The sequence below is a fragment of the Cajanus cajan genome, chromosome 11 (genome assembly GCF_000230855.2).
Source record: "Cajanus cajan strain Asha chromosome 11, NIPB_CcT2T_4, whole genome shotgun sequence".
NCBI lineage: Eukaryota > Viridiplantae > Streptophyta > Magnoliopsida > Fabales > Fabaceae > Cajanus > Cajanus cajan.
In genome coordinates, this window is record NC_138527.1 from 47164038 (window position 1) to 47186017 (window position 21980).

Below are 21980 nucleotides of genomic sequence, written 5' to 3' on the forward strand. Positions count from 1 at the left end.
ATTGGAAGTATCTCCTATATCTTCCAATTATCCCAGCCCCATATATTGAAAGCACCTGATACCATAATGATTTTTGTTTTTCCCTTTTATTTAACATTCTCAATGGTACCATAACGCCAACTTAAAACCATTTTTCTCTTTAATAGATTCGCATACTGTTTCTCATTTAACCCAAGGAATTTCTTTATATTACCAGTATTCAAAGCCTACCCATAAAAAAATATGTCTGAATTTCTGAGACTAGCAATCACTTTCTTTGGTGCTTTATAGAAAGAAAGAAGATACAAACGCTAATTTTTGCCATATATTGGGTATGCCAATCAGTATTAAAAGGGATTATTCTCCAACCTTGCAATTTAAGAACTCAAATATCCACTCTTAATTTCTTATTATTCAAAGGTTCATGCCAATAATCTTACACTTGTATGGAAAATTCACTTTTAGTCGAGAAGATACTCTTGATAGATTTCATGTTATTTTTACGAGCTCTCCAATTCACTTTTTTTAATATGGATCAAATCAATTATGGATATATTTGAATTTTTTTACACACCCGTAAATAGGAAAAACAATAAAAAATGATGGAAGAAAAATACAATTATTATTTCAACATGAAAAATAGTACTCATCGTGAAATTATATTAATTTAAATAAAAATAATAATATTAATTGCATATTCTTTAACCTCGTTTGAACAGAACAAAATTTATTAAAATTAGATAAATTTAAGGTCTTATTACTTCTTTTTTAAATAAGTTATGTTTAAGGATTTTATAAATTTTATCCGATAATAAAAAATGTGATAGTCAACATATTGTCTAACAAATTTTTTATTAACTAAAGTTTATTAAAAATCACTTAAACTTTGTATGTCTTGTTTTATTTAATGAGTTTCATTTGAGATTTTATAAGTTTTAATAAATTTTGACCAATAATAAAAAGTATGTCAGCAAAAATGTATTATGATAAAATTTGTCTTTACCCATAATCAGCACTCTTTTTACTTAGAGGAATACATTGGATTATGATTTTAAAATATTTAAAAGACTTTTTTGTTATAAAATTTTTCTTGTATATGTTAAAAAATTTAAAATTTTCTTTTCAAAAGGTGTGTATGATGTATATTTTTTTTTACGAGTTAAATGCATGATAATAAAAAAAAAAAATTATGCTTGGAATTCAAACTTATTTAGAAGTCATTCAAGTAAGCCAAGAAACTAAAAAACAAGAAGTAATTCGAGTTGATAAATTTTTTTAGAAGTATATACTGTTATATATCAATTCATTTAGCCTAATAATAACTACAGACAAAGTGACAGATGGTTACAATTCATCTGTGTTGCTAGATAACGATATCAATTCAAGGAGTGCTGAATTGAGGCTTGTACATTGCTTATTTTAGATTGTAGCAATAATAATGAGAGAAAAAAAATGATAAATGCTTGTGTCTGAATTTCTTGTACTGTTACACAGGTTGTATTGATAGGATATTTCTTGTAACTTTTATCTTTGTTCTTAATAATATTATATTTTGCTAATAAAAAAAAAAAAAGAAAAGTGACAGACCTTTTTCTTATTAGCAGATAAAATGCCTTTTCGTTGTTTAGTATAAGTAATACTGCTTAAAATTTTAAGTCCTTATTGTTAATCTGATGCGATTTCCATCGTGATCGACACTTACCAAAACACAACCTTAATACTGAATATATTTAGCAAGTCAATGATGAACGTTAGAGAGTTAAATCATAATTTTTATTAGTAGCCTTTAATGTAAAAGAAAAGTATAAATAATAAAGAAATTAAACATGACCATTTTTGTGAGATTATGCCGTGAAAGATGAAATATACTCGACGTCATCCACAAACGTGATTATTACCTGAACTTACATTCATGGCACATCTAAAACTTAATTAGGTGTCGGCAAGTTGGATTATGGTTCTGTGCATATATGACATAGAAGTAATAATAAGCATGCATAATACAAGATTTCTAGAGACATAAAGACATTTGAGCTGATCTATTACTTGGGTCAAATTAAACATGTTCTCCCACGCAGGCAAGGTCACTTGGGGGTGAAGGCCTGTAAAATAAAGATAAAGTGAGGAAAAAGAAATTCATAATAAATGAAGTGACAGTGAGAGTGTTGAACTTACAGCAAAAATGGTAGCATGGCCAGGATCAGCAAGGTGGGCAAAGAGGTTGTCAATAGGACCAGTGCCGGTGTATATGTGCTGGAACCAAGCACCCATCACAGCCAACATGGCCAATCTCCCATTCTTTATCTCCTTAGTTCTCAACTCCTTTATCTTCTCGGGAGAACCACTTCCCCATCCGAGTGGGTCAAACCAAAGCCCACCTGGGTACCCAACATCGGTTCCTGTGAGCTTGTTGTTGGGAAAGATGGGGTCAGTGTTCACACACCCGGGCTTTATTATGTCGGCCCATCTTCTGCCCTCGGCCCACCCAATGAAAAAGAGCTCAACTACGAAGAGGGTTGTGGTGTCTGTGAAGTACTCAAGTTCTCCAGCTGTGTACCATGAGGGGGTGTTCAAGATGCCTATCTTTGTTAGGAATTCTGGAATGAAAATCCCTGCAGCCCCCAACATTGCCCATCTGCAGTGCACTAGCTCTGCTTGAACATTCCATCTCAGACTCTCCGGATCAGATCCTATCAATCAAAATCCACTTTTTCATGTCTCATTTGTGCAATTCCAAACATGTTATTCTTCCTAAATGAAACTCACTTCTTATGCGATCTAATAACAGAGAATGTGTTAAACAAATGGATGATTGAAAATACTGAGCACTTACCAAGGCCAAGAGGGTCAAAGCCAAAGTCTCCAGGGAGAGTGCCATCAAGCCATGGAGGAGGGGTGCTGCCTGGGAACCAGAGAGGCCTGTCAGGGTCAGCTACTGCACACACTGTAGTGCTGGATCGTCCTCCAACTGCTGTTGTGTATTTGTTCATCCTCAATTTCCTCCCACTAAGAAAAGAAGCTTTTGGGGTTCCCAAGCTTGATCCATTCTTCTGGGAGCTGTACACATTCATTAATTTAATTTCATCAATTAATGCTTGAATCAAGTTTCATTAATGTACTATTTACATTACTTAGAGACACAGATATTAAATAAATTTGCAAATAATGGGATATACAGTCGATCGACAAACTTGCCTTGGTGTAGAGATGGCAGCAGATGCAATGGCGGAGGAAGCACAGGCGGAAGCCATGGGAGGCTGCTCTCTCTGATTTGATGATTAGTTGGTAAGAAATGAAAATAAGTTGATGTATTGAGGATCTTCTTATCTTGAAAGGATAGAGTGTGAATGGTGGGTTGCCATGTGGCATGCGGAATCTAATTGGATAGCTTTACCTCAAAAAAATCAAAATCTGGTGGCTCACAACAACAAGGGGACATACATGCAGATTCTTATATTTTATGATCAATCAAACATTTTGCGGGACCTATTCATCTTAGCTGGATATAAACAAATAAAACCATTTACATTTACTTCAATTTCTCACCCAAAACTACAGTATGCTCCCAATCAAATTCACATTTTGGTGGGATATGTTTCACAGGAATCTTTTATTCACAATAAAACGATTTATATAAGAATAAGATTTTTAAGAATATTTTTAAATATAAAATTTATTTTCTATCATTTAATTATTATAAAAAAATAGTTTAATAGTTTTATATTTAATTACTATAAGAAAGTTTTATTTTCGTGTATTCAGTTAAAAATGTTTCATTATTTATTAATAAATTAACATTTAAAAGATTCCCTCAATTTATTTTTATTCTCTTCTATTAAATATGAAAACACTTTATCCTCATTTTACTTCGATCAGAATTAGGAAAAGTTTTTTTTTTTTTTAAAGATTAGTCTGCACATGAACTAAATCTGCCTACATTCTAATACATCTCCTTGATAGTAATTACCCTAAACTAATGGTGAATATTTACATGAACCTTTTTAAAAATAATAAAATTATATGAAAAGAGACATATTATAAAATATAATTTTGTAGTTATATTTTGTTGCTTAAATTTTAATTTTTAAAAAATTAAAATAATTATTTAAAAAATCCATAAGTGCACAAAGAGTCAAATTAGCTCAGGGTTACTTAATAATCCTCAATGATACAAGTGATAATGCAGACAATTGTTATTAGTCATCTTAAACAAATTATTACAAGAAAAATCAATAAATCGTTTTTTAAACCAAATTCCTGTTCCTTGATATCGATGCTGCTCAATTTTTTATTTTTAAATAACTCATCTTCGATAAAATTCAAAAAAAAATTGTAACAAAAAAACTTCAAATAATTTAACCTTATCATTCCATATTCATTGGCACCTTCAAATGTAAATTTGTGGCATAAATAAGATACCTCATCAGTCATCTTTCCATCAATTTTGTTCCCTATTTTTTTTTATGTCTTCCATTTCCTTTTTATTTATTTATATATATATATATATATATATATATATATATATATATATATATATTTATTTTATTTTTTTCTTCCCGTTTTTGTTATTATTTCAGTCAAAATGGAAAATTCAAAATAGGCCAAGTTTTGTGAGTGTGATCTTCGCTTACAGGATAGGTGTGTGAACTTTGCTTAAACTATCCCGCTAGAAGCACCTTGCGACTTGTTCCATATTTTTAACTAAGCACCTTAGTCAAGCTGACTGAGGTCATACAACAACAACAAAAAATTCTAGAGTTGTGTTTCCATGCAAAACCTTGTTCTAAGTTTTTAGTGATAGAAAATGGAATGTGTTTCAAGACACCACTCATTAATCCTAAATATTTTCTGTAAACAACAGTAGTATAGCATACTAATAATATAAAATGGATGGAAAAAAAAGATAGAGATGGAAAGAGACGAGAAAAGGGAGCAAAAGTAAAAGATGCAATAAAAAGGAAAAGAGATATAATAAGAAAAACAAGATGTAAAATGAATATAAGAGGGTGCGAAAAAAATTAAATCCATTGCATAAATACCTTAAATCTTTACAAGACAACTAAGAACACGAGCTTTTTTTTAATGAAATGTCATGATTTTTTTCCTCAACAAGATTAATTTCATATTTAAAATGTTTAGGATACTTGAAATTTCTAAATTATCTAACTAAATAATGTATTTTCACCATGCGCTTGATGTATTGTGTTTTGTTCACTATTACACAAATATGGTTCAATAGTTGTAAGTTGCAGCAACTTTGCACCACTGTTGATCATACTTGACCACCAGTAACTAAGTTCACGTTGAACAACTTTAAGCACTAAACCTACCAAGATCATGCTAAGCAACAACTCAGATAGCAAACCAGATTCCAATTTCAGGGGAGGCAGCAAAGTCATCATTACCTGGAGTTACCAGTTGCAGTTCACTCTCCTTGCAGAACCCTTGATTTACTCCAACTTGATGCTGTCGATCTAATTTATAACATCATCAAACATTGGTAGAAAAGGATGTTTCTCTTCTGATTCAACCAATGTCAAGCTTGGCAAGAAACGGTGAAGAATTGTATTTTAGTAAATAGTGATTGCCATTGTGCAGTAACTTTGTGAATTTATTGCAAAAGTATTATCCCTATAAGGTGGCATAAATGTCCATACAATACAAGTAGAAATCTACTCTCAATTTATGGTGCATTACATCAACAATCTTCTAGAATAAAACTTTCAGGTTGAGGTCACACGTAAGAACAAATTAATGGCATAGACATCATGATTCTACATGTGTACGAACAGTTGCAATTGCATAGTATACAATCATTGCACCACGTTAATGAACTTCCATCCCTTTTATTTTTTCTTTTTGCCCAAACCACCTTGTATTGCTACATCCTGGTTAAAGAACGTGTAATAAACAAGTTACAATGATAAAAAAATATATATGGGTAAAACCTACTAAGATATTCCAAAAAATAACCTTCATGATACTAACATTTGTCTACATCACTGTAAATTCTAAGAGCCACCATCTTGTTTTTTCCTGCGGTTTCCTGTTAGATAAAAACAAGAACAAACAACAAAAGAATGAAGTTGTTTTTGGCATACAAAGTCAACGCAACAATTACTTATAATACAACATCAATGATCTATTTAATCAAAATCGTTTTCCATGAGGAGTTATTATTTGATATTTCCAAGTTTTACAATAGTGTGCAAGTGTGTCTGTTAAGAAGTGAACAATAAGGTGCCTGTATCAGCAATAAGTAAGAACCAAAGCTTCTTGCTTTAAACATTGTCGATTAGTCAGGCAAAGTTAACCTATTGATCAAAAAGTCGGGCAAAGTTAATCAGCAAACAGTATGGCATAATATAATGGATTAGTAACTAGTACTAATTTGTCTTTTCTCAAGACAAGTATGATTGAAATTTGTTAGACTGACACCCATCTTTATGTGTGCGTTCATGAGATAAAAGGGGGCAAGGATAGGAGGAGAATGATAGTTGATGTTCACACCAATGTACATGAGCTGCTAATCATTGAGACTCTTTAATCCACTTTGATTATAAACTGTCCAATTATAGTTCAACGTGTTTATCTCTCTATATGACATTAACTGATGTGACATATCTTGTAATGCCAACACATTCAATATGTGTAACTGAACTTTGAAGTAGATTATACTTGATACGATCAAGGGAAATCAAGTAATAGTAATTAGAAAGCTAATTTGATTGCAAAACAAGAAGCTAAAGATATTTGATTCCGTGTATCTTTTTATCAACTCAGATATGAAAACAATTAAGCATAAACAGAAGTTCATTTTCTGTCTCTTGTAGGCATCCGCTAAGTGTAATTCTAAAGATAGATTTTATTAATCAGTCTGTAGCACAAGTTTAAAAACGAGGAAGTAGAGTATTCCTAGTATTCCAGAATCCGGAGATATCTTACCACCAAAACTCTTGCTCCATAAGACCTGACCATCAATACCAGTTAGATTTTGATCATCAAGGCGTTTCCATGTTTTAATTGACTTGACATCTTCCCAACGACCATTCACTGTTTTCTCTAAGCTAACTACCACCACTCTTGCTCTCCTTGACCATCCAGCTTTTCCATAAGCATGATACCCAAATCCGCCAGCATAACAAAGATGTATACCTGTTAACTTTCCACAGAAGTCATTGACATGATCGTGACCAGTGAAAACTGCCTTCACATCTCTTGCTTCAACCAATGTTGTGAAGAAGCCAGAATTTACAGAAGCAGAACTTATGCCTTCTTGTTTCACACCTGTGAAGTTTGATGAGTCAAAACTAGCATATTCAGGTAATGGGATGTGAAAGTATGCAAGACCAGGAGCAGATTCTTTCTGAGGCACCGGTCCATTCATGTACGCTTTCTGCAGAACAAAGAGTAAATAGGTAATCCAAAGTTTATCCAGGGAAAGAACTAAAAATCAGCTGCGTCTAATGAAGATCCACGAATCTTCCACCCATAACCAGCTTTTAAACAAAAAGAGAAAGAGAAAAAGGATTAACGGTTTCGTGGATCTTAAGATACAATGTACAGTAGCCAAAATATAGCTAGTCAATGGAACAGGTAAAAAAACAGTACCCTAAGCTTTTCAGATGTCCGTTGGAACCAAAGTTGCTGAGATGGTTTGATCCAACCATAGCCAGGAATGAAGGGAACCTTGGAGTAATCTCCACTATCAAGAAAATACAGATTGAGAACTGATTTATTTTCAAAATCAGTTCCTTCAACTCCTCCAACCTCTAAGTTATAGTTCCCAAAACCATCAATTATGTGAACTTCCGGAGGATTGACTATAGATAAAGTGTTTTTCATCCCAGCAATATGTTTCATCACCCCTTCCCTGGAGAGAGATCCTTCCTGGTCATGGTTGCCCAAAACAGCTACCCAAGGAATGTTTGAAGCAATTGCAGGTGCAAATGCCGCATCCATTGATTTAGCTGGATCCGAGGCATCATATCCAAATATATTATCCCCTGTCACACGCAAAAATCTTATCAACACAACAGTCAAGGAAATTTGGAACTTGTTTAATAAAGTAAAAATTCAAACTCCAACAGTCAAGGAAATTAGAATAAAGTCATGATCTTTGATAAGTAGGAGTGGCTATAATGGAAAGTTTCAGTTTCAGTTCAAAAAGCTAATGAGAATTTGAGATGTGCCATTCCATACAGTTAATTATCAATTGTGAATTGATTCCAAGATTGCTTCAAATTCAGTTGACAATTGCCCCATTACCAAAGCGTGTAGCAGTGCACTGAAATAGAAAGAAAGGTAAATAAAGTAAAAAATAGCAATAGATAGCATACCAGTGAAGACAATAAGGTTGGGTTTCTCAGCAAGGATGATCCTTTGGATGAAGGCGGTGGTGTTGTGGTCAGAGCAAGAAGCATACTGAGAAGGAAGCACATCCAAGCAATGAGTAGTCTTCCCATTAGCATAGTGCAAGTCAGCAATCTGTAAGATCTTAAATTCTCCATTTTTTCCAAACCGCAGCTTCTCCTTCGCCGCCGATAAGCAAATCGGAAAGAGGCAGAACCAACAGAGTGGAATCAAAACCCATTTTCCTCTGAGTGCCATACCCACCCCCAAAATCATATCTTCATGCCTATTCTAACCATATGCTTGTTTATCATCAAATCAAGTTTCACTGTTATGACAAAGACAAACCAGAAGTAAACGCGGTCAACATGGGAGCAAAAACCAAGTTGTGATAGAAGAAACTAGACTTGCTAAACATATATTTTTATTTCGTAAAAAATTTTACTTTAACTTTTAATTTTTATAATTTAAAATGAATTATTTTACTCTTTATCTTTGTTTTTACAATCTTTTTAAGTTCTTATGCAAATATTTTTTTAATTTTTTATTATTAATTTTTTTAACATCGTCTATTTTATATTGATATAATAGTAAAAAAATTTAACATTGTGAGTGAGAAAATGTGTCTCAACAATAAGCATTAGAAGTGAGAGTACAAAATGTTAATAGACATAATTTAAAACAACTCTACTAAATAAATTTGATAATAAATTATGGATAACAAGTAAATCCATACTTGTAAGTAAATTCATACTTGTATATAATGTCTAAACCCTAAATCCTAAACGCGCTTCAAGTTTGACAAAAAAAATACTCAATTTGACCAAATATAGATACGAATACAAATAATACTCAATTTATTAAATTGGAGACAAGGATGGACATACTGTCTCATACTTGTATTCACTTTGAAATTTCTGGAAACTCAATCTATTTTATTTGATATTTACGTATTTTTATTTTTTTAAATAAAATTTAACTAATGTGATTTTTTAATTACTACTCTATGTTGAAAAAAAATTAATATTTTTTTGTAAAAAAAATGAGTTGATTTTTATCAGGTACAAATATATCCTATACTTGACAGAGATAGAAATGGGAAGATAGAAATGGGAATGCAAATTTCATACCTAACAGATATTGAAATGAGAATGAATATATGGTATGAGAAAGGGAACGAGGACATGGATATTGAAACATGTACTCACTCCACCGTATTGTCATTTCTACATTAAACACAAAAATTTGAATTTATCCCTAAATTCATATCTCTATTACATTAACACAAAAGAGACAAGTTACAAAAAGAAAATAATAATGTTAGGAATTAAAAGATTAAAAAATTACAAGTATAGAAATTAAAAAGATATATATTAAACTATAATGATTAAAAAAGATTTTAAAAAAATAAGTATAGAAACTTAAGTTGTTTATTTTAAATTATGGGGATTAAAAGGTAAAGTGAATAAAATTATAAAGACTATAAAAAGTATTTTAACATTCTTATTTTTATAATATTAAAATTATTTTTCATAATTTATACGTTATCAAATATATTGATACTCATTAGGAGTGTGTAAAAAATATAAACGAATCTGAACTGATCCGATTTGTATTGAAAAATCTGATCCATTTTGAAAAAAAAATTCAAATCGAACTACTTTACAAAATCAATTCAATTATCTAATCCATTTTTATAAAGTAGATCGGTTCTGTCAGTTCAATTTTTGAAAAAAAAAACTAATCTATATATAAGAAAAAATGAATAATTATGCCGTACCAAACTGATTTAATTTCAAAAGAATTGATCTATATTTAAAAAAAATGAAATCAATCCATTTTATAAAATATGAATTAGTTAACCGATCTACTTTTATACATTGAATTGGTTCGATTCGATTTAAATTTTTTTTAAAACTGATGTTAATACTGTTATGTTTAATTTTGATATGTGTTAAAATAATGCTGACATAAGTCACTTTCCACTTCCATATCCAATGTTGGTATGTGTTAAAATAATGTTGTTTCGGTTGAAGTCATTTTTCACGAGAACATATTAATTCTTAATTATTAATTTTAAAAAAACATATAAATCATGTTTATGGACTAATTTTTTAAAAAACAAAACACATGAATACACCATGCGTCTGTCACATTTGTTTTCTTTCTAATTTATACGTATACTTTATTAGCATTTTTATATTTTCTTTATCATTATTTTAGTAATAACTTATTATTTATTGTTTTTACATTTTATTACTATTATTTATATTATCCCTGTTATTATTTTAATATTATATTAATTATTAATTTTTGAAGAATATTAAATATTTTTATTGTTTAATTACATAGATAGAAAGAAATACAATGTGACAATGCCATATTAATAATATATACTAATTTAAGGAATACTACTGGAGAATACGAGTGGTAGAAATTTGTATTTTTTAATTAAATTATCCAAAATTTAAATCGTAACTTTGATTATGAAATAAATCATACGGGGAGGGAAGTATCCAACAAAGAAAAGAGTGAGAATACTAAAAAAAATCTTATTTAAAGAACATGAAAAATGAGAATCTCATATTTGGAATTTATAGTGTAAGAATAGATTTATGGTTTCATTTGGGACTACATTTACTATACGTTTAGGTTACTTTTTTAAATAATAATGATAAATAAGTCGATTGAAAGTTACCAAATTAGTTAAAAATTAAAGATTTAATTTGAATTAAAATTGTTAATTTAGTTTATTAAATGTTAGTCAAATTATTTAATTAATTAATAAATATAAAATTACATAAAATATGTTTATGTATTTTATAGATAAAAATATTTTAATTGAGGATTTTGAAAACACATTAGTGGTCATAGTTGTAGTTGAATTGTGGGTGGAAGACTTGAGTTTGATTCTTTGTAAAACACAATCTTAAAAAGAGATAAAAAAAGAAATTAAGTGTAAACAAAATCCCAAACCAAAAAATAATCCAAGTACAACCTACTTAAATGACCAAAATTTGTAAAGATATATTATTGTATACAGGGAAAAACCTTGTGATTTAAAAGATAAAGTAAGATAATATATGCAATGAAGAGCTAGGATTAGATTACTGATAAATATTATACAAAAATGAGTGAGTACAGAAGCTTGATCCAACTGATGGGCCTCTCACATAATGAGCAAACGAGGCAAAATAAAGTAGAAGTTGGTGATGAGAGTAGAATGAACTAAGCAAGAAACAGAGAGTAGAGTACTAAGAAAGAAGATGAATTAGGCATCCTTAGATTTGAGTTCTAAAGGAGAGTACTTGAAGCAAGGTAGCCAGACGGAAGTTGTCTTCTGATAGAGGGTATACGCTTCTGCTCTGTTATCTTGTTTCAACATTCGGTCCTCCACAAGTTTGGTCACATAAGCCAAACACTTGGTATTAGCCAATGCCCCTATGAAAGTCCATCCATGTCCCAGGTTCCAAGCAAACACAACCAGTCCCCACCACCACACTTGTTCTCCAAAGTAATTGGGATGCCGAGAGTAATACCACAACCCTTTCTCAAGAATAGGGACCCCTACTCCTTCCTCCTCCTTTCTACTCACAAAGTTGTAAAGCTGAGTATCAGCCGTGTACGCTATGACAACGCCACAGATACACACAACTGTGCCTACCAAGTCCCACATGCTCAAAGGCTCATTCACCGAGTGGATTACATGCAACGGAAGTGATAATCCAATCAGAAGCACCTGCAAATTTAGCACATGTTCATGTTCATGCCTATGCCTCATGCGTGTAATAAAAGCAAGAAATGCTAACTAATTAAGTAACCTGGTGAGGGACGTAGATGGCGAAGAAGGAAGCCCACCACCAATGCCTTCCATACTGTTGACTCAAATCAGTGAAACGCCAATCCTCCCTGGCACCCCACTGCCACTTTTCTCGCCTGAAGTAGTTGTGGATCAGCCTAATGCTCCACACCCAAGTCAGCAATATCACCACCCTCGACCTCAACCAGTTATACTCACCCAAAGGGTGACTTGCATAGTAATGAACAAGCATCACAGGTATCACTGTCCAATACGGGTCAATCATCTGCACCAACACCAAAAGCTGCATGTCAATATATATATATATATGAGTGAACTGTGAAGTGAAGGCAAGGGAAGAGGAAAGTGTACCCAGTGGGTGGATTGGATTAGGCCGATGAGCCAGAAGAGGAAATTCACATTGAAGAAGAAAAGGACGTTGGCTAATAGCAAAGGGTGGTGATAGCACCATGTCCACAGAGCTGACCAAGAAGATGGAGATTGTGAGTAGGCTGATTTGAATGAGAGGAAGAATAGAATGGAGGGTAGAGGGACCAAGAATGCTATGATAGCGTTCTTCAGATTGCTATGACTCACACTGCTACAACCCATTATTGTAGGCTCTGCTCTGCTTCTTCGTTGAGGCTTCCACTTTTATAGCTCCAAAATATTGGAAAGCTTAACCTTCAAATAATGCGTGCCCATACAAAGTTCAGCATAATTCCCTTTAGTGGCTCCCCACGCTCACCTGCTTACTATCAATTAGCCTTAGCCTCATCCGTTTTCCCACACAATGATTACGTGATTCTATCATCCCACGCTCGTTTCTTTTAACTTTTATGTCTCTCTTTCAAATTAAAACCCACCAATATCATATCCTCTATTCACACACCTATATTACATATGAAAATTGGAAAGTGGAATAGATTATAGGTGATTGCTCAAACTCTCGGTTAAAGTTGTGTAATCCTTCTCACTTCTCACTTTAAGTGTTAAATATTTCTCAGCATTATTGATTTTCAGGAAAATTAAATTAATGTTCATATTTTTCTTACAATTTAATCCTGTAATGACTTGTGACTATCTTACATTTCTTTCATTCTTGAAAGCGTCATTCAATATTGCCAACTATCTACATATAGTACTATTATGATATTAATAATAAAACAGATTTGTTTTTTCTGTACAAATAATATTACTATCATTAATTATGAGGATTTGGCTAGAAATAAATACTACACCTCTATTTTTATTTATAAAATTTAACTAAAAATAATTACTTGTTATATTGTATAAGATCTAATTTATATTATTTCATATGTTAATTTTTTTTAGATTAAAATATTTTTAATTGCTAAAATACATTAATTATAATGTCTTTAAATTGTTATTCGTTCTTTAGAAGAAAATTCTTCTAACAGGGCTTATAATTTTATTTTTTTTATCGATTCGTCGCTCGTCTTTTAAATGATACCAGCCAAGCAGCTACAAAATTTAGCTTGAGCAAATTTAGTTCATATTTAAATTTAACGAATTATATATTTATATATCTCATCTCCCTGAAGCCTAATAATGATGTGGAAGAAATTCACTTTATCCTAAAGTCCAAGATCACCCGTGCTCTTAATTATATATGAGTTGAAGCCAGCTGCAATTTGCTTTTGAAAATTATAGCTATTTAGATTCTATCATAGTGGTGAAGTGTTCGCACATAAGAACTAAATATTTTTAACACCAGAATGGAACACGGCAACAAAATAGATACTGTGAAGGCATTCCTTTGCTTGAAGTCTCGTACTGCATAATATAATACGATGCAATGCAAGAGTATACAAGTAGTGTCATTAACCTCAGTAATTTTGGTGTCACAGTTAGTTGGGAGAGACAAGTAGATCGTAAACGGGACTGTCACATCAAAGAGGTTAGAATGGCACGAATCCAAAACAGCGTAAATCATTAAAGTGAAACTATATGATTACCTTAGCAGTGTAGCAATGATGTTTGCATCCTATAGACTATATATAGTGGTGTCCCTAATGATATATATATTAGAATCCATCCGCATGACAACTTAATCACACAAACAAACAGAATCTCAACTTCCCTCTACAAACCCCGCAATCAACGCAGAAACAAGGAAAGAGTAAAGGATTATATATGTGTCATCAAACATCAATAATGGCCTCTCAAATCTCAATGCTTGCTCCATTCACAACACGGCCACGACAGTATTCCTTATTCCTCACCATGCGTAATATGTTGGTTTTCTGCATTTAGCATGCAAAAGTTTGACGTTCATGAAAGCCTAATTCATTTAGCTTTTTCATATTTTTATTATAGGTTTGCGGTGCAGACCAAAACATTATATACTAATTTAATTTGCAAGCCTATAAAGACTAAGCTAACTGCTTGTATATCAAACGTAAGTAATCAACAAATGCTTTCAAGATGTTGCTAGCTAAATCAAACGTTTTGCCATGCCTTGTATTTCAACAACGTATGTTGTGTGTCCGAAATTAGCTAGCCATGGCTACACTTGTTACAGCAAGCAATGCTACTTACAACCCCTCTCATTAGCAGCTACAAATGATAATGGCTCCCTCACTCAAGATATATATCCATCGCCAATAACCAAATCTAAAATACATTTAAGCCATCATCCGTTTCTGAAAATAATGAAGCTCAAATGCCACAAAATGGCGAGTGCAGGGTGTGACATATTATTGGTCTTTGGCTTTTAATTTGTAGAGAAAAATATCATTGGTCCTATAGGAGTTCAGTTGACATCCTGAGAGATAAGATAAGCCTGTCTAACTTGGCCTTTTAGCCCCTTTATATCATCATAAAAAAAATGATAAGTCCAACTGACCAAATCTTGTAAACTTTTATTCCTAATCAAGATTAAGACAATTCGCTTATCGATTGAGCCAACACGTGCTCGATAGTTTGTCTGATGTTCAACTTCAATGTCTAGTTTAACTGGAAAACCTCTCCATGCTAAAATTACATAATATATGGGCTTAGCCTGTGTTATGTACGAGCCCAACAATGTATAGGCTTTATCAATTATTGCATGATTTGCATCTTCAAATTTCTTTTTCTTAACTGGGATGAATTATGAATACAGAGTAGACTAATCTTTATCAAATTCATGCACTTAGAAATTTCAGTATCTATGTGTCCACAATTGATAATTAAATTTATTCTCCTTTTTTTCATATATAATCCTTGTTTTATTTAAATGAAGTATATTTTCTTAAAAGATAATAAGGAAAGAATATTATTTTAATATATTGAAATTAGATATGTAAAATTGGATCATAAAATTAGATGTATAAAATTATAAAATAAAACACATTAATTAACTTGATGGAAAAATATTCAGAAATCTTTTAAATCTTAATTATAAAATATAAACTTATCTAATGAATAAAAACTTTACTTATTAGGAATGATATTTGTAACTATCCATTAAATTTAAGTTAAATTGTCATCTTAAATCCCATCTTTTAAGCAAGGATCCATAAACATGTTTGGGAATATAAAATGTTTTTTATTTCTAGTTTTCATTTTAATAAATAATTATAAAATTATCTTTTTTATACACTTAGTATTTTAAAATTATTTTTCTATATACTTTTTTAAATTAAAAGAATTAATATATAATTATATATATAGAAAGGAGGGATCTATTTACTTTAAAAATAAGCCTACTTAGGCTTATTTTATTTAATAATCATGTTTTACATCAAATTTTAATAATTTAATCGTTAAATTAAAAAATCTTAATACATAGATCAAGTTTGAAAACAATTTTAAAAATTAAAAACTATTTGATACATCATTTAACTATTTAAAATAGACAAATAATCATAAAAATATTTTTTTATATTGATTTGAATTAATGAAATGAAATATCAAATAATTTTAAATTTTTTTAAAACTTTGCAGACTTGTTCTTTACATTAAAAAAAATTAATTCAACGGTTAGACTATTGAAATTTGATGTAAAACATAAATTATCAAGTGAAATAAGTCTAATTAAATTTACTTTTAAAGCAAGTGAATCTCTTCTTATATATATATATATATAAATAAAATTTATGATGAAGAAACAAATTTTGGCACTAAATTGTACCACCGATTCTTTGATTTTGTGGTTTATTTTATAATTATATAAATGTCAGAAATAAAATAAAATATTTTCTCAATTCTATTTTTTTTTTCCATACCGCTCTTGCTGCCACTCAAAATGACCCAAAACTGGGCCTCGTTTTTTTTTTTTTTTTTTTTTTTTTTAATTTCTATCCCAAACTTAATTTTCTTTATATCATTTATTATCTTTATTGATATTATTTTCTATTTCTCTTCAAGGGAGGGAAAATGTGTGTTCATGCATAGTTGCATACTGATACAGAATTTTCTACTTCTCTTTTGATAATTTTCCTATCCTCACATGTGATTCTAGAGTTTTTTTTTTTAAATAATAATAATAATTATAATATATACAATAATAAATTATTATAAGTCATCATTCAATTATATAAATTATTATTATTGTAAGTTTATTAACATTTTACAATAATTATCTTAAGACTGATATAAAGAATCATTTCTAAATAATTAAGAATATGTTACAAATTTTGCAACGAAAATATATGTATAAGGAATTCTTAAAAAAAATAAATTAATATGGTACAAAAAGTTTCACATTCTTATTAACTAAGATATTGACGTAATTAAATGCATGTGATGTCAAATATTATTAAATTATATAATAATAGTTATCGACTAGCATCGCAAAAAAAAAATAATTATACATTAAAAAATAAGTAAATAAATACATGCACCGATGATATGAAAAATATTTACATTATCTTTTTTAATTATAAACTTAAGGTGTTTCTTTAGTCAAAAATCCCAATCTCAATATACTAAAATTCATTTAAGATACTAATTACATGCTTAAAAACATATGATTATTTATCAATTATACTACAGTATGTCGATAGATTTATTATCATCTCATAGTCACCATATAATACTATGTATAATAAATTTATTAATTTTTATATTAATCATTTTAAAAGTTATATCAATAATAAATTCTAATTAGTTGACTTTAAAATAATTTACATTAAGAATATATATGTTTCTTAAACTCTTAAAAAAATCAAATTTAGACGTATTTTTAGATTAATTAATTTTATGCGAATAGATATTAAATATTGCTTTTTAAACTTTCAAAGACATGTTAACCTAAGGTTGTAAAATATTTTTTTCATTATGAATTTTTTGTCCAAATTTTTTTCTTATAAATATTAGCATACACAATAGAAACTTATATAATTAAACTAATGCACAAATTATTATTTTTTAATTGTCCTAATTAGAGTTTTTATTTCCTTGTAAAATCTCAAGTTTTGATTTTTACGGAACTAATTCTCAATTGAAAGCTTAGAGATAATTTGAGTCTGAAATTAAAAAAAAAATCACCGGTCATCATTCAGAAAATTTTAATTTATAAAAAAAAAAATTGATAACAAAATATAAGAAGTCAATAATATATATAACCATGATTAAAAATTAAGAACTATAATTTTAAAAATTAAAAACGAATTCTATATAATTTGCAAAATTATGATTAAAAATTATTATATAAATATTAACAATAAAATTATTCAAGATTTACTATTTTAGAGAGAAGAAAGTTACAATTTTTTTATGATAGGAGAATTGAATTTTGGGAGAAGAGAAAAAAAACTTAGAGAAGAAAAAAAATAAAGAGAAATAAAAACTTCTTTAAAAATGATAAACTTTGAAAGGAGTAATGAAAAAAAAAATATAAATTTAGTTTATAGTGAAAGAATGAAAAAAAAATATTTTCATCAATAACAAAATTTAAGTTTAAATATTTTTTAATAAGCTTTTATATAAACTAAATAAAAAATTATATTAGCTTATCAAAATAAACTTAAAATATGTTGTGAGATATTTTATAAATTTGTTAAAATATTTTTATAAATATTTATAAAATAAAATAAATATAAAAAAATTATTCTTAAACTATTTAAAAGGTGCGTGCATATCAATTTATCAATATGAGTAATATATATCCTTAAGTAACATAAATGTATAGAATTCTTCGCATTTAAAATGTGAAATAGGACAGAGTAAGTAACGAAGTGGTCAACACGGCTTTTAGAAACAGAAATTTAAAGCAATAGTCTTCACCGCTCCTTCCCACGTCAATGCATCCAAACTTTCAAACTGTTCAAATTATGATATCCAATGCAAATTAATGATTTTTTTTAATGATCAAATAGTGACAAATATATTAGATTTTTCACATTTATTAAAAAAATTTAACAATAACATATAAAGTCTATAATATTTATATTTGATATCTTTAATAATAAAAATTATAGCATAGGAATAACAATTATTAGATAAAGATATACCTGAAAAAAATAATTAATATCACTTAAAATGTGTAAAATATAAAAAAAAATGAAAAAAAGTTTAAAACATTAAAAAAAAATTATGGACTAGAGAGAGTCGTATTTTTTGAAATGGTAAGTAAATAAACAAAGTCATTAGCATAAATAATTAGGTACTCATGTTCTTTAATTAAGGTTCGGTTTCTAACTGAGATAAAAAATAGCAACCGAGTGAATTAATATTCTCTGGGCGTCTTTCAAGACAAAAATTGAGGCTTTCAAAATTAGAATGAAACTACAAATATAAGCATAATTTTAAAAGCATAACAATTATTCTTAATTTTTTAAATTAGTTTTTAGTACAAAAAATCAAGAAGTCTTGTAAAAAATTTCAAAGATTGTAAAGTAAGCTTCATTTTAGACGATTGTTAAATAATTAAGGTAGAAAATATTTTTTAAAAATTTTAACAGTTTCAAAATTTTCAATATTCTATACCAATTTTAAATAGGGTTTGTTTAGATAGATTTCTTTAAAAATACTTTTATAAGAGAAAAATAAGAAGGAAAATCAAAATAAGTTTTTCCATAAGTTAAAATTAGTTTATGCATGAATTAAAAATAAAATCTTGAAAAAACTAAATGGAGAGAACTCCTATAAATTAGTTTATATATAAATTAATTTTAGTTTATGAAAAAAATTATTTTATTTTACTTTATTTTTCTATTTTCTTTTTCTAGAAATACTTATGAAGAAATTTATTAAAATAAATTCATAATTGATATAAAGTACAAACAATCTAGAAACGTGTTCTTAAAGTGATTTTTAGCAACTAATATATAATTTTTCCCCCTAATGTTACAAAAAAGAAATGATATTGTTTCATACCCTGCATCAAATTTTTTTTTTAAATTTAAATATATTTTTAGTCTCTATATAATAAATAAATTTTAATTTTAATTCTTGTAAATTTTTTATTATTTTTCATCTTTCAAAAATTTAGAAATATTATTTTTAGTTTATATTATTAGGTGATCATTTTTAACTACTTATTTATTTATTAAAAAATTAAGTGATCATCTTAGGTATTACTTACAACTATTAGTGATATTATATTAATGTAAGACACCTCTAAATTTTTTTTACAAGTTCTTAAAATAAATATTATTTATCTATCTTAAAATTATTATTAGGAATAAAAAATAATGATTTTAAAATTTTAGAAAGATGAACATAAATAAAAAAAATATTTTACATAGACTAAAACCAATATTTACTTATTTTACAAGGATGAAAGATATTTTACAAAGATAAAAAATAATATTTACAAATTTTAGAATTTTGATTTACAAATCTCTCTTTGGTTCACAATTTATATTTTTTTTTGTGAATTTCACCTTAAATTTTTGAGAATATTGTGAATTATAATCCTCACCTCTTATCGGACTAAACTTGACATGATTATAAAGGATCATTTTGAATTTATATTAATTTTCATATAAGATAAGTCAAAATGTTAGACAATTCAATATAAATATCACATATATTATGTATATTACATAGATGATTTTAATTTTTGTGAAAAAAAAAGATGATTTTAATTTTTAACTGTATTAATGTATTGACTTTTTTATTTTAATATTATTGAATTGTTTGATATCTATGTTGACTAAGAATGAATGTAGACTAGACTACATGAGTCTGAGTTAGACTATATTAAGCCCAAGTTAGGATAAATAATTTTAGAAAAAAATTAGGTGAAGACTTTTAGTAAACTATTTAGTTTTAAAAAATTAGGCTTTGGGTCATTTATGCTTAACAAACTAACCTATTATTAAATAAAAAAAATTCATGATTATTATTACATATAGAGGGTTACAATTTTCAATATTCTTAACATTTTGGGGGAGGAGCGAGGGGTATAAAATGATTTGAGAGTAAATTTATGACAAAATGCAATTAAGTTTATTTTAAAAGCATATTATGTGTTAATTACTAAAAGGTCTTAATCTAATTTTTGTTCAAAGTCTTAAATATCCCTAAGTCGACCTGCATTACTATGACAATAATATTTTATACGATACTGCCTTGCGTGCTATTTTGGTGTATGTAGTTAAATATGTTCTCAACTTGGTTCACCAGTCATAGAATTTCGTTGATCAACATGCACGTACATTGAACATTGTAGTAACATGAATATATTCACATGGTTGTTATATATATTATTTATCTACATAGATCATCCGAATTCTAAACTACTCTTGGCCTATTTTCTAATTCACATCGTAAAAACTAGTTTTGAATTGCGTAGACATCGAAAAGTACCCTAAATTTATAATAACAATTTGCTTTCTCATCTGAAATCCCCCACCCTACTTATTCTTTCCTTTAAGCATATAAAATGTGCACCTAACAAGTCAAAACAAGTTTTCAAACCTCATACTTTAATTTCATGATTAAATAATTACCTGATTACATCATTTGCACATACATCACATATATTTTTCATTGGTAATCTACAGTAATATTTATTATATAAATTTGTCTACAATAATTTCCTTTCTCGTTTAATTAAATTGGTAGGCCTTTATTACATTAATTCATCTCCCCACAATATCGTCAAGTATATTTTGAATTACAAGAAGACACAATAAAGAATGAATTTTAATATTTAAATAATAAAATAATGATGATATTTTATATTTTAGTGTTTTATTTTTATATTGTAATAATATTTTAAAGTAATTATTGTAATAACCAACAATATTATATATATATATATATGTGTGAAAATTCATATTAGATAATAACATTTTTTTTCTATTATCAGTGCAATCTAATTCAATTATATATATTAAAAATAAAACTTTGGAATATTTTAGAAATCTATAATACTTATATACTACTATAATTGAAGAGTATCAGAAATAATATTATAAACTAAATTGATTGTAACTAGATGACACTATAAAATTACTTTACATTATAAGTGTATAGTCTAATTTTTTCATAAAATAAAAGAATTGTCAATTTACCTGCTTGAGTTAAAGTCTTTTCTGCACTATTCATCAACATTCATTAAATAAATTTGCAAAATCTACCTTAAAATTGACAATTCTCGTGACATAAATTGTATTTATAATTTTTCATAAATCCAATATTATTTAGTAATTTATCAATATATAATAGATTAACGATATATAAAGAGAAGATATCAATTTACTAAAACTGTAACTTTAAAAGAATTATTCTTCATTTTCATCTTTTATTTTCCTTCGATTAAAAGAATGAAGGGTATTTTTCATCCTTTATTTTATTTTAAAAGAAAATGAAAGTTAATTCTTTTTACATGGATCATACTTACAAAATTTTATATTAATCTAAAATTATTTATCTTCTTATTTATATGCAT

General features: G+C 28.3%; 3 protein-coding genes across 3 annotated transcripts; all 3 read right to left on the reverse strand.

Annotated features, from left to right (window-relative positions):
* Positions 1–1831: 1831 nt before the first annotated feature.
* LOC109796971 (chlorophyll a-b binding protein 7, chloroplastic) lies at positions 1832–3335 on the reverse strand. Its single transcript, XM_020356848.3, has 4 exons — positions 3175–3335; positions 2813–3036; positions 2155–2669; positions 1832–2081 (listed from the first exon to the last, which is right to left on the reverse strand). Exons 1-4 carry the CDS (start codon positions 3228–3230, stop codon positions 2064–2066), a joined length of 813 nt encoding a protein of 270 aa, XP_020212437.1. The 5' UTR covers positions 3231–3335; the 3' UTR covers positions 1832–2063.
* Positions 3336–5569: 2234 nt separating this feature from the next.
* On the reverse strand, positions 5570–8712 carry LOC109797608 (putative inactive purple acid phosphatase 29). Its single transcript, XM_020357701.2, has 5 exons — positions 8319–8712; positions 7591–7985; positions 6925–7375; positions 5968–6025; positions 5570–5867 (listed from the first exon to the last, which is right to left on the reverse strand). The coding sequence occupies exons 1-4, from the start codon at positions 8605–8607 to the stop codon at positions 5991–5993; spliced, it is 1170 nt and encodes a 389-aa protein (XP_020213290.1). The 5' UTR covers positions 8608–8712; the 3' UTR covers positions 5570–5867; positions 5968–5990.
* Positions 8713–11415: 2703 nt separating this feature from the next.
* LOC109797734 (uncharacterized protein C594.04c) lies at positions 11416–12786 on the reverse strand. Its single transcript, XM_020357857.3, has 3 exons — positions 12503–12786; positions 12153–12416; positions 11416–12070 (listed from the first exon to the last, which is right to left on the reverse strand). The coding sequence occupies exons 1-3, from the start codon at positions 12740–12742 to the stop codon at positions 11603–11605; spliced, it is 972 nt and encodes a 323-aa protein (XP_020213446.2). The 5' UTR covers positions 12743–12786; the 3' UTR covers positions 11416–11602.
* Positions 12787–21980: the final 9194 nt, after the last annotated feature.

Bases quoted from the DNA above. Each gene is read 5' to 3' on its own strand.
- LOC109797734 (XM_020357857.3), bottom strand. From the start codon at position 12,742: ATGGGTTGTAGCAGTGTGAGTCATAGCAATCTGAAGAACGCTATCATA. The intron at 12,417-12,502 runs GTACACTTTCCT...GTGTTGGTGCAG, and splicing joins TAATCCAATCCACCCACTGG to ATGATTGACCCGTATTGGAC. The intron at 12,071-12,152 runs GTTACTTAATTA...CTAAATTTGCAG, and splicing joins CCATCTACGTCCCTCACCAG to GTGCTTCTGATTGGATTATC.
- LOC109796971 (XM_020356848.3), bottom strand. From the start codon at position 3,230: ATGGCTTCCGCCTGTGCTTCCTCCGCCATTGCATCTGCTGCCATCTCT. The intron at 3,037-3,174 runs GCAAGTTTGTCG...GAATGTGTACAG, and splicing joins GCTGCCATCTCTACACCAAG to CTCCCAGAAGAATGGATCAA. The intron at 2,670-2,812 runs GTAAGTGCTCAG...TTTGATTGATAG, and splicing joins CTTTGACCCTCTTGGCCTTG to GATCTGATCCGGAGAGTCTG.
- LOC109797608 (XM_020357701.2), bottom strand. From the start codon at position 8,607: ATGATTTTGGGGGTGGGTATGGCACTCAGAGGAAAATGGGTTTTGATT. The intron at 7,986-8,318 runs GTATGCTATCTA...TGCGTGTGACAG, and splicing joins CAACCTTATTGTCTTCACTG to GGGATAATATATTTGGATAT. The intron at 6,026-6,924 runs GTAAGATATCTC...TTTATCTAACAG, and splicing joins ATGGAGCAAGAGTTTTGGTG to GAAACCGCAGGAAAAAACAA.